This window comes from Adiantum capillus-veneris, chromosome 26 (assembly GCF_014529385.1).
Source record: "Adiantum capillus-veneris isolate H3 chromosome 26, ASM1452938v2, whole genome shotgun sequence".
Lineage (NCBI taxonomy): Eukaryota > Viridiplantae > Streptophyta > Polypodiopsida > Polypodiales > Pteridaceae > Adiantum > Adiantum capillus-veneris.
This window is the reverse complement of record NC_140956.1, coordinates 116,499,327-116,514,534: the sequence shown is the minus strand read 5'-3', so window position 1 is coordinate 116,514,534 and position 15,208 is coordinate 116,499,327. Positions and strand designations below refer to the sequence as shown.

At 43.3% G+C, this 15,208-nt stretch overlaps 1 protein-coding gene and 1 pseudogene across 1 annotated transcript; one reads left to right on the top strand and one right to left on the bottom strand.

The window, feature by feature from the left end:
• The first annotated feature begins 653 nt into the window (after positions 1–653).
• LOC147424045 (uncharacterized) lies at positions 654–5,461 on the top strand. The gene is made up of 14 exons (XM_086501604.1): positions 654–1,565; positions 1,694–1,867; positions 2,125–2,195; positions 2,282–2,410; positions 2,491–2,670; positions 2,823–2,897; positions 3,002–3,095; positions 3,170–3,268; positions 3,376–3,437; positions 3,777–3,832; positions 3,931–4,075; positions 4,436–4,522; positions 4,987–5,054; positions 5,175–5,461. The coding sequence occupies exons 1-14, from the start codon at positions 654–656 to the stop codon at positions 5,459–5,461; spliced, it is 2,439 nt and encodes an 812-aa protein (XP_086357730.1).
• An 835-nt stretch (positions 5,462–6,296) lies between these two features.
• Positions 6,297–8,699, bottom strand: LOC147424044 (uncharacterized; annotated as a pseudogene).
• Positions 8,700–15,208: the final 6,509 nt, after the last annotated feature.

The following is a 15,208-nucleotide window of genomic DNA, read 5'->3' as shown; positions in this document are numbered from 1 at the left end:
ACTATATAACACATAGCATTTAAAGAGGGGGGGTAAGAGGATCAATGGCAGGGAACTAGAATGGGGCTTATCGAGGGGATCTGGACCGTGCATACCTGTAAAAACTAAACTTGGACAGCGGGGGGGGCTGGGCAGGCTGGCCAAATTCAAAACATGGGCCATGGGACGCGTGGCGACTGCTGATTGGTTGCATGGTGAGCCCGCGAGTGGGGGGATACGGGGGTTTGGCGGGGGGAGGGTCCTTACAGGATTTTGCGCTACTGGTGGATAATCCCGTCATTGCTATCCGGTCATCGCTCTAGCTCAGCATCGTTTGAGGGCCAAGTGGAGGAGCAGCAAGTGGGGTGAGGGCATCTCCTTTTCTCGCTGGCTGTGAAGGTTGGGATGCATGCGTTCTGTGTGGGCAGAGCATTGAAGGTGAGCACAATTTTTTTTCTCGCTGAAGGGTTGGATGCGTGGGTTCCATGCATGCTTTTTGCAAGCATCTCAGGGCTCGACCATGGGGTTATGCATGAGCTTGGCCATGTGAAGAAAGGGAGTGCGTTGTGTGGCTGATTGTGTGTGTCTCTGTGTGTGTGTGTGAGAGAGAGAAATAGAGGGAATTATTGTCATGCTTTTCATGAGCTAATTTGGCTTGAGGTTGTGGCTAGGGGATGGCTCGTTCACCTGCTAGAAAGGGGAAGAGAACATGGCAAAGGGGTGGTTGCTCTCGCTTCACAAGAGGAAAGGCCGATGTCTCACCAAAGGCAAAGAATGGGGAGGAGGTCCAGCCTACGGAGAAGTCCGAGAAGGTGGACATAGCTAAAGAGCAAGAAGAGGGACCCTTCTGTCATGAGGAGAGCTTCACTACTCCTCCCACATCTCCTCATGTAGAAGGGGCTACTTCTCAACCAAGGAGAAGTCCACGGAAGCACACCTTGCATGAGATGGGCACACCCTCGAGCCTAAACATCCGTCCGCGAAAGAAGTTGGTGGGCTCAAGGGAATGTGGAGTTGAGACAGAGGATGTAGCAAAGGGAGAAGCACAGGAGGTATTTGAGGATCTTCCAAAGCAAGAAGAGGTAGCCAGCATCCAAGAACCAAAAGTCTATTTAGAGATTGAGCTCCCTGATGGACGGCTAGCACGCCAATGCCGCGCAAGTGCTGATTGCACAAAGCGATCGGCCTTCATCTTCAAAAGACTACGAATGATGTCTCAGCTCAAGACTTTCCATGGAATCACTGTAGAGATTGAAAAGCGCCCTGGAGGTCGCCCCCTCCACAAAGAAGCTGAGAGAAGAGCAAACCTCATGCCTAATCCGGAAGTGAAAGCTTGGCATAAAGCAGCTTTAAAGAGATTTGGCGACAAGGATAGGAAGTTTAGGCAAAATTGTAAAAGGTATCAGCGCATCACGCGCATACGGGCTCACCAAGTATGGAAGGACCTCGGAAATCAGTACAAGCACATGTCAGAGGCCGCTTTTATTGAGGAATTTGTGGCTGGGAAGATGCGAGACTACATGGTAGTCAAGGCTCTCCGGCTGGCAAAAATTCAAAAGCGCATTGATGAAGGTTACAACACACATGTAAGTTTCCGATTTGTCTAATTTGATTTTCTTTTGTCATCAATTTTCATAGTATGTTTGCACACCATGTTTGATTAGTTCATTCATTTCTACTAATTCTCTAACTACCATGCTATGGACATTCACAGAAGAGGATGCATGATATTCCTCCTTGGCTTGAGGCAGCCTTGGAGGACACTGACAATGAGGACCCTTTCCAGTATGCTCCCGAAGGAGAGGACGACAATGAGAATTATGAAGACAAGAGAGAAGAGGGCCCAGGACTTGCAGAGACATTAAGCAATCTTAAGCTCGATGAGGATGTATGTGTCTAGGATTTGTAACTTTTGCTTTTTTGTGCATAAGTAATTTTGTTTAGGTGTTGAGAGCGGTGAAAAAAAATCCAGCATGCTGATGTGTTCTAATAAATGTGCATTCATTTCTAGCCTACATTGCTTGCAACTCCAACAAAGAAAAAGCTTCCGATTCAAAGAGAGAAGACACAAGAGAAAGCTATTGAAATAGGCTCTCCTGATGATGCATCTTTGTCGGCCTCCTATTTTATGTCGGTAATAACCAGCTGAAAGTTGAAAAAATAGGCCATGAAATCAGCCTTGCCACTCCGACACGTAGTAATTGGGCCTTGTACAGGTGGCTTTTGTCAACCATCCCTATGTTCCCAGTTTTCTAATTGTTTGATACTCACTATGTTCATGATTGTGGCATGTTGGATGTAGATTGTCTTCACATGTGCCTATGTCGCTCAACTCTCTTCGCTTTGACCTACGAGTGGACATTGATGATCAGGCTCTACGCTTCATCTTATCAAATAAAGCATCCACACGCACGATGAATCTATTTGCAATGTAATCACCGCCATGTTTTTGTTATTGAGTGGTATGCATTATGGTGAGCAAACATGTGCTTAACATACTCACTTTTACAGGTGGATGGAGTACACACTAGGCTCAGATGTCCTCATGCAAGTGATGCTTGTGGACTCTATGTGGTATTCTGTTGTGGATGCGACTTTGGGCAAGCAAGATTCCATGCGGGTCTTACATAACTTCTTCGGGGAGAGGGACTTTGGTGAATGCGTGCTTACATTTTTTCCAATCATTTACAGGTGGTTTGTAAGGAGAGGACAAAGGGCTGTTAGGTATGCTACATTGTGGTTTCTCATTGACATGCTGATGTTGTCTCTCTTTGCAACATGGAGCATTGGACATGTTGTGTTATGTATCTTTCCACACATGCAAAGATTGTTGGGCTACGTAGGAGAAAGAACCACATTCTCTACTATGACCCACTTGGGTGGACGACCATGATGGATATTGTACCTGTTTTGCACAGGTACATGGGTTGACTTTGTTCATCATAGCTTGGGGAGGTCGGTATATGAAACAAGTTGATATGGCTATCAATGGTTTTTTATCTTGCTTGTTATGAATATGCAGTGCTATGGAGGCGATGGCCCAAGGAGTAAAAGCTCATGATGTCCAACATGCATTGCTTGAACCTGCCACCAAATTTGAGTTAAAAGTGTTGAAAGTATGTCTCCTTGTGCTCTCTCATGCTTGGAAAACTTAGGGCATGTTAGTCATGTTAATGGTTTGATGTTGCAGGGCCCAATTCAACCAAATGCGATTGACTGTGGGTTTTATGTCATGGCTGCCATTCGCTACATAATTCAGTCTTGCTTGCAGGAGAAGAGCAAAAGCTGGGTATGCTTAGAGTGTGTGTCGAGTGCTATCTTTCTACCATATGCATCTGGATATTAATCTCCTTTCTAATTTCCTTCAATCCTCTTGTGTTTGTCGATGTTGTGCAGGTGAAGAAGACATGGTTCATACACGATGATGTGTTGGCATTGAGGCAAAGCCTCCATAGTTGGTGCTTAGATATAGTGGGGGGGGAATGAGATTATGGCTGGTCATCATATGTGTTGCATTTTGCGCTAGAGGGAGCCAGGTCTATGGCCGTTTTGTAAAACAACCCATGACACTTTATGTATGATCGGGTTTAGGGCGAGGTTTTGTGTCAGTCTATGCACAATGGTTTTGTATCAGCCTACATGTAATGTCCAGGGTTTGTGTCGATAAAGTATGTATGGCGAGTTTTATGCTGCAATATTCGTTCAAAGAAAGCAAATCATTGGCTACTGACTATGTTTATGTGGGCTTGTTTATGGCCACTAGCCACATCCGAGATCCATATTTTGTCTATGTGCAGGTTCAGGACTATGTTTGATGTATGTGGGAAGTGGCCATGTTTATGTATACAAGCAGGTTTGTTACGGTTGGGTTTATTTATGTTTGCAGGTTTTTGGCTACGTCCGGGTTTAGTTCCATGTGGGGCTAGTGGCCATGTTTGTTTATGTTTGCAGGTTTATTTCCACGTCTGGGTTTAGGTGTGGCCAGTGTTTATGGTGTAAGCGGGCTGTATCAGAGTTTTATGCTTGAGCTCGATCGAACCCCGATTCCTCATCCATTTCTGGACATGCATCTAGTCCAGCTAAATTATTATTTATGGTGATGTTTGATTTTTATTTCCTGTTGAGTAAAATTTATGGCAAGGTCCGATTCTGTCAAAGGCGACTCCCCGATTATGTATGTCTATGGCGACTCTTTTGTTTATGGCGAGGTTTTGTAATGTGTTCCCAGTTTGTGGTGCATTGTCCTTTGTGACGAGCTTTTGGTGCAATGTTTCACGTTTATATCTGGATCTATAATAGGTGCTCGGTTTTGGGTTGGTTTATGGCTATGTCTGAGAGCCATGTATGTTTTAGGTGCTCAGTTCTGGGCTCAGTTTCTTTCTGTATGCAGGTTTATGGCGAGGTCCGGGTTTAGTGATCGGATGTGATCAACGGCCATGTTTATTTCTGTATGCAGGGTTATGGCTTCGTCCGGGTTTAGTGATCGGATGTATGGTTGTTGGGCCATTTTTATTTCTGTATGCAGGTTTATGGCTTCGTCCAGGTTTAGTGATCGGATGTATGGTCAACGGCCATGTTTATTTCTGTATGCAGGTTTATGGCTTCGTCCGGATTTAGTTATTATATGTACTCTTTGATAAGCCAATGTTTATGTGTATATTAGTGGTCCAACAACCTTTTGTTATACTAATGCATTCTGACCACAATTTATCCTTTTTATCTGGTACTCATGTATATATGACTTATGGCGAGTTCCTACAATCAAGGTTTAGTCTTTTGTTTAATAAGGTTGCAGTCCATTTCGAGTCTCCTATAACTATCATGTAACACAAATGGATCGATCAATTTGATGTTATGGTTTGTGCTGACTCTAGGTTTATGGCATTATGGCGAGTTTCGATGGTGTATGGTTGTTGGGCCATGTTTATTTCTGTATGCAGGTTTATGGCTTTGTCCGGGTTTAGTGATCGGATGTGGTTGTTGGGCCATGTTTATTTCTGTATGCAGGTTTATGGTTTCGTCTGGGTTTAGTGATCGGATGTATGTTCAACGGCCATGTTTATTTATGTATGCAGGTTTAGGCTTCGTCCGGGTTTAGTTATTATATGTACTCTCTGATAAGCCAATGTTTATGTGTATATTAGTGATCATGTAACACAAATGGCTCGATCAATTTGATGTTATGGTGACTCTAGGTTTATGGCATTATGGCGAGGTTCGATTGGTGTTTGTGCCGAGCGACTCTAGGTTTATGGCATTATGGCGAGGTCCGATCGGTGTTTGTGCCGTTGCAGTCCATTTCGAGTCTCCTATAACTGATCATGTAACCCTAAACGGGCTCGATCAATTTGATGTTATGGTTTGTGCTGACTCTACATTTATGGCATTATGGCGAGATTTGTTTTTGTGTATGTCATGTCCTAGAGTATGGCGAGGTTCGAATGGTGTTTGTGCCGACCCTACATTTATGGCATTATGGTGAGGTTTGTTTTTAGTGTCATGCTGGGTGTGTGTGAGCTTTTTGCCAATTTATTTATGGTCATGTCCGAGATTATGGCGAGGTCCGATTGGTGGTGTTTGTGCCGACCCTACGTTTAGGGCATTATGGCGAGGTTTGTTTTTAGTGTCATGCTGAATGTGTGTGTGTATGTATGGTGAAGTCATGCTGGGTGTGTGAGCTTTTGTCAATCAGTTTATGGTCATGTCCGAGATTATGGCAAGGTCCCATTGTGTATGGATGGAAACTATAAGGACCTTCTTCTAAGGCTGATCTGGAAGATGCAAGACCTAGCAAGAGCGAGAGCAAAAATCAGAATCCCAGAATTGGTAAAAGCATATGTACATGGCTGATGTGCACGCATCCTAAACCTAGCAAAATCGCCATCAAGATCAGTTGAAGCATGACCCTTTTGGGCTCAACCTATAGCCCTATATAGAGATGCAAGGCCTGGGAAAAGCCAGAGAAAACTCGGCCCATGAGCTTGTTGTCAACCACCTGGCAAAAGGCTTGTGTTGATGCATTATGGTTTCATTTTGCTGCATTATGGTTTCATTTTGCTGGTGATATCAAAGAGACAACACTTCATTGTTGCGACCACTTACGAGTGATAAAGAACAAACAACCAGATTAAGACAACCCAAATGAACTTTAGGATATCTACAAACTAGTCTAGCTTCTTGGGGACCACATCATATCAATCTAATTGTTCCAAAAACAAATATATTGCAATTGTCCAAGTCATGTTCACAAAACATACATAGCTTGCAAAGTTCCAATGAGGCATGACATATGAGGATGACCCTAAACCGCACGCAAGTCATATAAAAGTAATTCGTGTCCGCGAGGCATAGATCTTCTCATATATCCGTCCATCATCAAGCTTCACAGTGAGATGTCGTTCACAATCAATATGCGATACGTCGTGGTCACATGCTATGATAGAACCATTGGCCGGGTTCTCACCATCCCATAACTGTACAAGGTGGTTCATGATCTGGGAAGTTGAATTTGCAGACATGTGCTTCTGAGATAGAGGGAGCAAAGCATGGCATGTATGGCAACATACTATATTTGAGCCATCAACAAGAAGGGTTTTGCTACAACAATGCCGGCAATTAACACGTTGCCATTTCTCAAAACGCACTCGATTTCCCCCTCGCTGGTGCTTACGTTTCAAGGAACCTGTGTTTCTGGTTTTTTTTGCTGGTTCTGGACAACCTTCAACTGCCTCACCTATGCCATCAATGATACACGATAGCCTGCCATGCCCAAGCCGTGTTTGTGTGACATTTGCTTGGATTTTTTTGATGCTACCCTTTCTTGGCAAGCTGATCTCCTCCGGCTCATGGAGATTCTCCAAGTTCTCCATAGAGATCTTTAATTTCTTCAGAGCAACCTCCTTTTGCTGCAATGTCCACTGTGGTAATACATCAGCCAATTGTCGCAAGAACTCCCTAGATTTGTCGATACAATTGACTATCTCCATGTCAACCTGTTGCAAGTATGGTCCAATGCCATTCATATCAGTATCCAGTGCTTTGTCATCACATCCACTCCTTGTTCAAAGACTTGGGCACATTGTTGCATTCCATTGCTGGTTGCAAGGTCAGCCATTGCATGCACGCTATCCACAATAGGTAAAATTTCATGAAGCATTGGAAAATAGCTTTGAAGTATTAACCGAAGCCCATATAGATGCTTGCATTGGGAGGACCAGTCTGGGCAATCACAGTACGAGGATTGCATGCTCACATGGTACCAAGAGTCTGATGTCATGCTTTGAATCTTGAAGAGTAATGTAGATTCGTTCACCATCTGAAGAGTTTCAGGATTAGTCTTGTATCGTTGACATAGCTTCTCCCCAGCAGCTAGTGCCTTTGTTGCACTCTTGCTTGAACCATACACAGCAAATCGTCTAGAATCCGTTGTCAATGAACATGCCATGAACTTAATTTACTAAGAGGTAGATCAAAGAGAAAGTCCAAGGAGTGGGACAATAGCTCACCTAGCTCTTGCTTTTGCTTGAAGAACTCCAAGAGAGTTCCTCCCATCCAGCTTCCACTCCTCGCATTGCCAACAAGTGCATGTAGTAGATCCAAGGCTGGCCTATTTATCCCTGCATCCAAGAGAGTATACTTGACATATTGCCATAGTCTTTCCACCAAATTCGTTGTGTCCACATTGCCATGGGGAAAAAAACGTCCAAACTTCGGCCAGCGTTCACGCCATACGCATGACTTCAAGCACCATCCAATGGAGACATAACGCTGAATATTTTCATGATTGGAGTAGTCCAGCAAGAGGCGCTGAAAGCGAGCTTCAAAGTCATCCTCGGAGCTGGAGTGCATCAAGTTACACATTGAAGAATAAACATGGTCTTGCATGTGTCTTGGCACTTGCGGCAAAAGGTTCTCCACCCAAGCCTTTTTGACATGAAACCAACAAACCAGGACATGACATGCTACTTGGACTCGTTGTCCTTCACTGTGTTCAGCCCAACAAGCAGGATCATCTTTGACGGCACTCAAGATGGCATTCAATTCTTGGGGACATTTGTCTATCACAATTGCATTCGGTCGTATGTTGCCCATTCTCGAGAATATCATCCGGATGGTCAATTCAAGGGCAACGCTCTCCTAACATGTCCCAGGGTCACTTGTGCATATCATCAACCACAAAGGAATCCCTGTACCATTTTGATTTGGCAAAACAGCTGCATACAATGGCAACCCATAAACGTTTGTCTTGAATGTGCTGTCCACGACCCATGCATTATGTTGTGAGAATCGAATACACATATGAAGCATCCAATCATCTTGAATGATGACGACAAACGGCTTGTTGACGTCTTGCAAAGCATTTGGGTTGTATGGTTGCACATATGCGACCTTTCAAAAGCAATAAGCAACTAAATAAGGACATAAGAAAAAGGAAAACATAAAAATGAAGATAGGGCACTCCAAAGTACCTTCCCTGCGGCTTGTAACTTTAGAGCCTCCATGTACATTGCAGACCAATCATTCCCAGATGCACGACCTAGAGAAAACAAAATGGTTAAATAATTAAAGGGGTGACAGGAAAAGAAAATTATCTTGCTACCTTCATGCCGTAGGCTATATGCCAACTGCTGGACCTCCTTTGAGATCATGAAGAATCGAAAAGTTGTGCGATCTAACAAGGATGCTCGTTGCTTGTGGAAGTTTTCTTTTGAAACTGACATTTTGGCAACATGGCGACATGTTCCAACATCAAAATAATCCTCCATGCAACATTGAAGCACACTTGGATGAACAGGTAGATGATATAAGTCAGCCCGAGAGCCAGGAACATGGCCCTCATGCGTAGCACGAAGCAAAATCGTGACCTCATGAACTCCCTCACTGAATTGAAACTGTGCCTTGAAAGGACAACCGCACTTCTTCGTTTTCCTCTCTCTACGCTTGTTTTCTCCATGATGCCTTCTTGAACCACCACGATGACAGACATAGTAGTCCTCTACCTTTCCTTCGCCTACCTTGGCTGATCTTATCTTAACAAGCCTGACTTTATGGTTTATCATAATACTCTCCATCACATCACACACATGAAATCTATCTGTAATAATTTTTTCACTTGGAGTTTTCTCACCGGCATTGCCCTTCCCTCCAACTTTCTGAAACATAAGCGATTCAGATTGGAGGATAGGATCCTTCTTACATACCTGACAATTTCTGACCGCGTCTCTAATGAATGAAGTAGGTATGCCATGCCTTTTGATATCTGTGCACCATGCAGTTTTCATCCGATTCATAGTTTCCAACATGCTCAAATGAGCCCCTTGCTTGTCGACATTATATTGTTATGTAATGGTTGTCCACTCCTCCTTTGGTGCAATGGCTCTGGGAGGGAGACCCTTCAAGAAGATCCTAACTGATCCATGCTGAGTGTAACATTTAATGGCCTAAAATCTTATTTGTAGCGGAAATTAGCATGAACATAGTGGGCATTTCATTAGAATAGATTCCTAATGAGAATTACAAGAGTGCTTGGGTGGAGAGAGCAACAAAAAGCGTAACACCTAGTTAGATAGCATCGACAATACTTTCAAAAGAGAGAGCAATTAAGCTATTGACAACAGTTGAGGACCGGATTTGCATCCACATGCAAAGAGAGTGTTGATGTAGGCTTCTATCTCACAAGCTTGGAGTAGGTGATGAGCTCTCCATTAAAGCTTGGGAGGAGATAGAGTGTTTTCCCTTCACACATGGTCAAGTGTGAGAGTGTGAGAGTGAATGCCAAGCAAAAATCAGCCCCCCCTCTCTCTTGGGCGAGCCCTAGCTGCTAAGTTAGGCTGGCTTTTTCCTCATTGGACCTCCCCAGGTCAAGCCAATAGGAATTAAGCAGCATAAGTGATAGCCTTCTGACATGTGTCCCCCTTTCCCCTTTTGTGAGAGCTTTAGATAATTAAATAATTAAACTAAACTCTCATTGGACCCCTTTGCCTCCTGGCCAATAGGAATCAGGCAAGCCATGGGGCTTCTGAATGCTCATTGGACCCCTTGGGAGACTGCCCAATAGTCTTCTAGGACACTTAATTCTTATTGGTTTCTTTTATTAAATGTTTTTAAATTAATTAAACTAGATTTACTCTAGCTTAATTCTCATTGGTCCACTTCAAGGGTCTTCCAATAGGAATTGGGCACACCTTGTGGGCATCTGGCCTAGGGAGCTGACATGTGTCCCTCATTCCCTTTGTGTAAAGGGAGCCTGTGTGTGTGTGTGTGGTTTTCTCTCTCATCCCCTAGCTTTGGGGCTCGCCCCCTCCCATGTAGGGATGCAGAAAGACTTTTTGGGCACACACACTAAGCATCCAATTTTCCCTAAGGTTGACCTTTGGACACAACCTTTGAATTTTGGAACCTTAGCATTTTGGAAGTCTTAATGGGCTGAACCTTAGGGTCTTTTTAGCCCGTTGTTTCACATGGCTCTTTTGCAGATGGCCCCCCCTTTGGATCCCTATTTTCCCTCCTTTGGATCCCTACTGTGGCCGGTCTGCTAACTTAACCAATATTCTAGCTTTTTCTCCCTTGGCACTTCCCCACATTAAATGATCAGTTTAATATGAGAAAATCATTTAGGAGAATTAGATATTGATTATTATGACATTACCTCTCTCTTGAAATCATAGTCGTCCTCGACTATGGTGTAGAGAAGATAAAGCATATGCATGAGTCCTTTTCTTAGCGGGTAGAGGATCCCTATGTTACCCTACGACATCATTCCATAATGGATGACTAGTCCATTTGGCGCTTGAGAGCCTGAGGCTGCCGCAAGCATGTCTGCACATTAGTCCTATCAGTCTTCCATAGTAGAGTGACAAGTTCTACTTGGTGTTTGGGAGACGTCGTCTCCACAAACTTGATCTAAGCATGCATACTACTTTATTTTTGTGCACAAATAAAGAAAAAGAGAGTCTTATAAGACAAAAATTTTTGTTCATTTTTTAACATTTTGTACATTTGCTTACTCTTGGGAAGCATTGTAAGCATTGACAAGGTTTAGGTTATCCTTTAATTGTATGCCTTGCATCCATCTAGCATCTTCAAAAGGATAATTCTTAAACTTAATAAGATATCGTCGGATAGTCTTACCGCCTCTTAATACCTTGTCTTCATGTCGGAGAATGGACTCGGGCTGCAGCACCTCCTCGTGGTCCTCGATCTCCGGTGGGTCTTCAATAGTTGGTTCTTGAGGTGGCTCTCCTTTGTAAGGCTTTAAGAGGCTCACATGAAAAGCATTGTGTATGAGCCAATGATTGGGCAACTTAAGTTGATAGGCCATCTCATTGATTGGCCTAAGAATCTGGAAGGGACCATAGTACCTTTTTGCTAGTTTAGCATAGTACTTTTGGTGGCCCGTAGGATTCTTGCCCGTCGTGTGCCTTAAGCGAGCCTTGGGAAACTTTAACAAGACCCAATCGTTTTCTTTAAAGGCTTGGGCTCTTCTGTGCTTGTCAGCAGCAGCCTTTTGCCTTTGCTGTGAGATAGAGATAGCATCCTTAATCTTTTGGAAAGATTCTTGTAGGTCTCGGCTATACTCATCTGCAGCGAAGATCTTCCCATGTACCTTAAGTAGCAAGGGATTTTTTGATCTTCCCTCAATTACCTCGAAAGGTGCTTTTCCTGTAGAAGTATGTACAGTGTTATTGTAAGCATACTCTACTAAGGGTAAGTACTTCTCCCATTGGGATCTTTGATCTACTTCCGTTACATAGGCTTTTAGTAGATCGAGAATAGTTAGGTTAGCTATTTCACTTTGGCCATCAGTTTGTGGATGATAGGCCGAAGAGAAGTTTAGCCTTGTTCCTAAATTCTCAAAGAGACCCTTCCAGAAATTACTGGTCATTCTAGGATCTCTATCCGACACTATGGACATTGGCAAGCCATGGTACTTGAAAATTTGTGAAATGAAGAGGGTTGCCATTTGATGGGCTTTGATAGTCTTTTTGACAGGTATAAAATGAGCTTGTTTACTGAACCTGTCTACTATCGTCCATATTCCCGTATTCCCATGGATAGACTTAGGCAATCCAAAGATAAAATCCATGGATATGCTCTCCCACGGTGAATTAGGAATTGGCAAGGGTTGAAGCAATCCAAGTTGCTTCCCTCTATCAAATTTTGTCTTTTGACATACCACACATTTGGAAACATACTCATGTATGTTCACTTTCATGGTAGGCCAATAGAAATATGTTTCAATTCCCTTTAGGGTAGACTGAATCCCTCTATGCCCCGCATATGGGGGAGCATGAGATTCATACATTACTTTCTCACGTAGTGAGTTAGTAACGCAGAGTCTATTGCCATAGAGAAGATAGCCATCTTGTAAAGTAAATGGTTCTTCTTTCTTCCCTAAGGCAAGGGCTGAAATCACATCTCTAAAATCGGGATCAATAGCATACTCATCTATCATTAAAGATAGATCATTGTGAGTTGCTATGGAAACCGCATTCACTCTCGGTCGTCTTGAGAGTGCATCGGCTACTTGATTATGCTTGCCAGCAATGTGAGCAATATGAAAATGAAATTGCGAAAGGAAATTTGCCCACCTCATTTGTTTGTCGGTGAGCTTGGTCTGCGTCATGAAGTACTTAAGACTTTGGTGATCCGTTCGCAGAATAAAAGGAGTCCCCAATAAATAGTGCTTCCATGAGTCTAAGGCATGTAGAACTGCAAGGAGTTCTTTTTCATATATGCCTAGAGCTTGCTCAACAGGGTCGAGTCTTCGACTCTCATAGCCTATGGCGTGCCCTTCTTGGAGCAAAACAGCCCCAAGGCAATCACCACAAGCATCACATTGGACCTCAAATGGTTTTGAGAGATTCGGTAGTGTAAGCATAGGTTGAGAGATAAGCTTTTCTTTAAGCTTTTCGAAAGCATTGTTCTCCTTAGCAGACCACGTATACCTAACATTTTTCTTTGTTAGGTCATGTAATGGTCCCGCAATTTGTGAGAACTTTTCTATGAAGCGTCTATAGTATGCACACATACCTATAAAGCTTCTTAGTTCATGAAGATTCCTTGGTTTAGGCCATCCTTTTATTACCTCTAACTTGGATGGATCCATTTGGATTCCATCTTGAGAGATAATGTGACCTAAATATTGAATCTCTTGCAAGAAAAATTCACTTTTCTTTCGATTAACATAAAGTTTATTCTCTCTTAAAACTTGAAATATTACCTGGAGGTGTTGCTTATGTTCCTCTAATGAATTAGAGTAGATGATAATATCATCAAAGAACACTCCAGTGAAGGTTCGATGAGGTCTGAACAGCTTCTCCATCAAGCGGTTAAATGTGGCTGGTGCATTAGTCAAGCCAAAAGGCATGACAATGTATTCGTAAAGACCAAATGTAGTACGAAATGCGGTCTTTACAATGTCTTGATCAACTATCCTTATTTGATGATAGCCACTTTTTAGGTCAATCCTACTGAAGTAGGTCGATCCTTGTAGCTTATCAAATAGGTCTTCTACCCGTGGAACGGGAAACCTATTCTTGATAGTGATCCTATTTAGTGCTCTATAGTCGACACACATACGATATGTGCCGTCTTTCTTTTGCACTAATAGCACAGGTGAGCAAAATGGAGATGAGCTAGGCCTAACCATGCCCTTCTCAATTAACTCATGCACTTGCCGCATAATCTCCTCTTGTTGAGCTTGAGAAACTCTATAAGGAGGTTTGTTAGGCGGTGAACTTCCTGGAAGAAGTTCAATTGCATGGTCGTCATTACCTCGTTTAGGAGGTAGCTCACAAGGGATGTTGTCAATAAAGACATCTTGAAACCCCTTGAGAAAATTGGATAACTCTAATTCCTTTTGGTTGCTTTTATTTTCTTTTGCTAAAGCATTAGGTTCATTTTGAGAATCTTTAACAAAAATCATGTACACGGAAATAGAGCTTTTTATTGACTTGTTGAAAGCTGGTGTATGTACAATGGGGATGGTGTTACCCATCTCCCTAGCATCTATATACATGTCCTTTTCCCTGAACTTAAAGGAGATTCTCCTTTCAGGAAATTTAACATGGGCAGCCAAACGGTCAAACCATGGTGCCCCTAGGATTACATCCTCATGCTTGAGAGGAGAGATAAAGAAATCCTCTTTGTCCACATAGCCTTGGACATGAAGCCTCAATTTCCCGATTAAGGGAGTGACTGAAGCTTCTTGCCCCTTGAAGGCACTGTCTGCGGGTAGGATATCTCCCATCTCGTAGGATTGTATGCCTAGCTTGGTGGCTAACTCCATAGATATGAAATTGTGAGTAGAACCAGGGTCAAAGAGAATAAAAGCATCATGTTCTCTTACCTTTCCCCAAGCATGGCATAGAGGAGATCCTTTGTGGTGAGTTTGGTGAATCTCCTCCTCTTGGATTTCAACCAAAGAAGCTCTAGGAGGATCTTGGCGGTTGTTCTTTTGGGGACAAGCGCGGTACGCATGCCCTTGTTCGCCGCACTTGAAACACCGGTTATCTTTACGATAACGCTCAAGCTCTTCAGGAGAGAGTTTATTCTTTCCTTTGTAAACTCCCTTCTCTTTAGCTTTGTTGGAATTGCCCTTAGGAGACTTTTGGACATTGTCCTTCCCCTTAGGCTCATTGGTACCTTTGTTTTCCGGGGGCTTATTATTTCTTTTACCCCCCGTTTGGAAATTGATTCGCGAGGCCACCATAGTATGGTGTATTACCGCCGATATGGTACGTGGCCTTTGGGAGTTGACATACTCCGCCATTTCTTCGGTTAAGCCCGCACAAAATTGTTGTTTTTGCTCTCCAAAATCCAACTTTTTGAAGACAGTGGCTTTGAGTTGTAGGTCCCAAAACTTGTCTACATATTTGTGGATGGATTCATTGGGAGAGAGCTTTAAGCTTCGCCATTCGGTGAGTACTTTGTCTTTGGCATCGGTGGCCAAAAACTGCTTCATAATGGAAGCTCTTAAAGCCTTACATGTTCGTGGAGCTTCACCGTTGGCTCGTAGGCTAGACCACCATTGTCTGGCGGACTTTTGAAAGTGCATAGCTACATGGCGTAGCTTAGAGGACTCCGTGAAGCCCTCATCTCCAAACGCCGCATCGAATTGCTGGATAAAGGCCAAAACTTTGTCTGTAGCACCGAAGGTGCCATCATAGGTAAGGAAAGAGATGCTCTTCCCTCCCTCTTTGAATTTCTTCAGCTTGGACGACCTCTT

Bases quoted from the DNA above. Each gene is read 5' to 3' on its own strand.
- LOC147424045 (XM_086501604.1), top strand. From the start codon at position 654: ATGGCTCGTTCACCTGCTAGAAAGGGGAAGAGAACATGGCAAAGGGGT. The intron at 3,096-3,169 runs GTATGTCTCCTT...TTGATGTTGCAG, and splicing joins TTGAGTTAAAAGTGTTGAAA to GGCCCAATTCAACCAAATGC. The intron at 4,076-4,435 runs GTGATGTTTGAT...TTCTGTATGCAG, and splicing joins CAGCTAAATTATTATTTATG to GGTTATGGCTTCGTCCGGGT.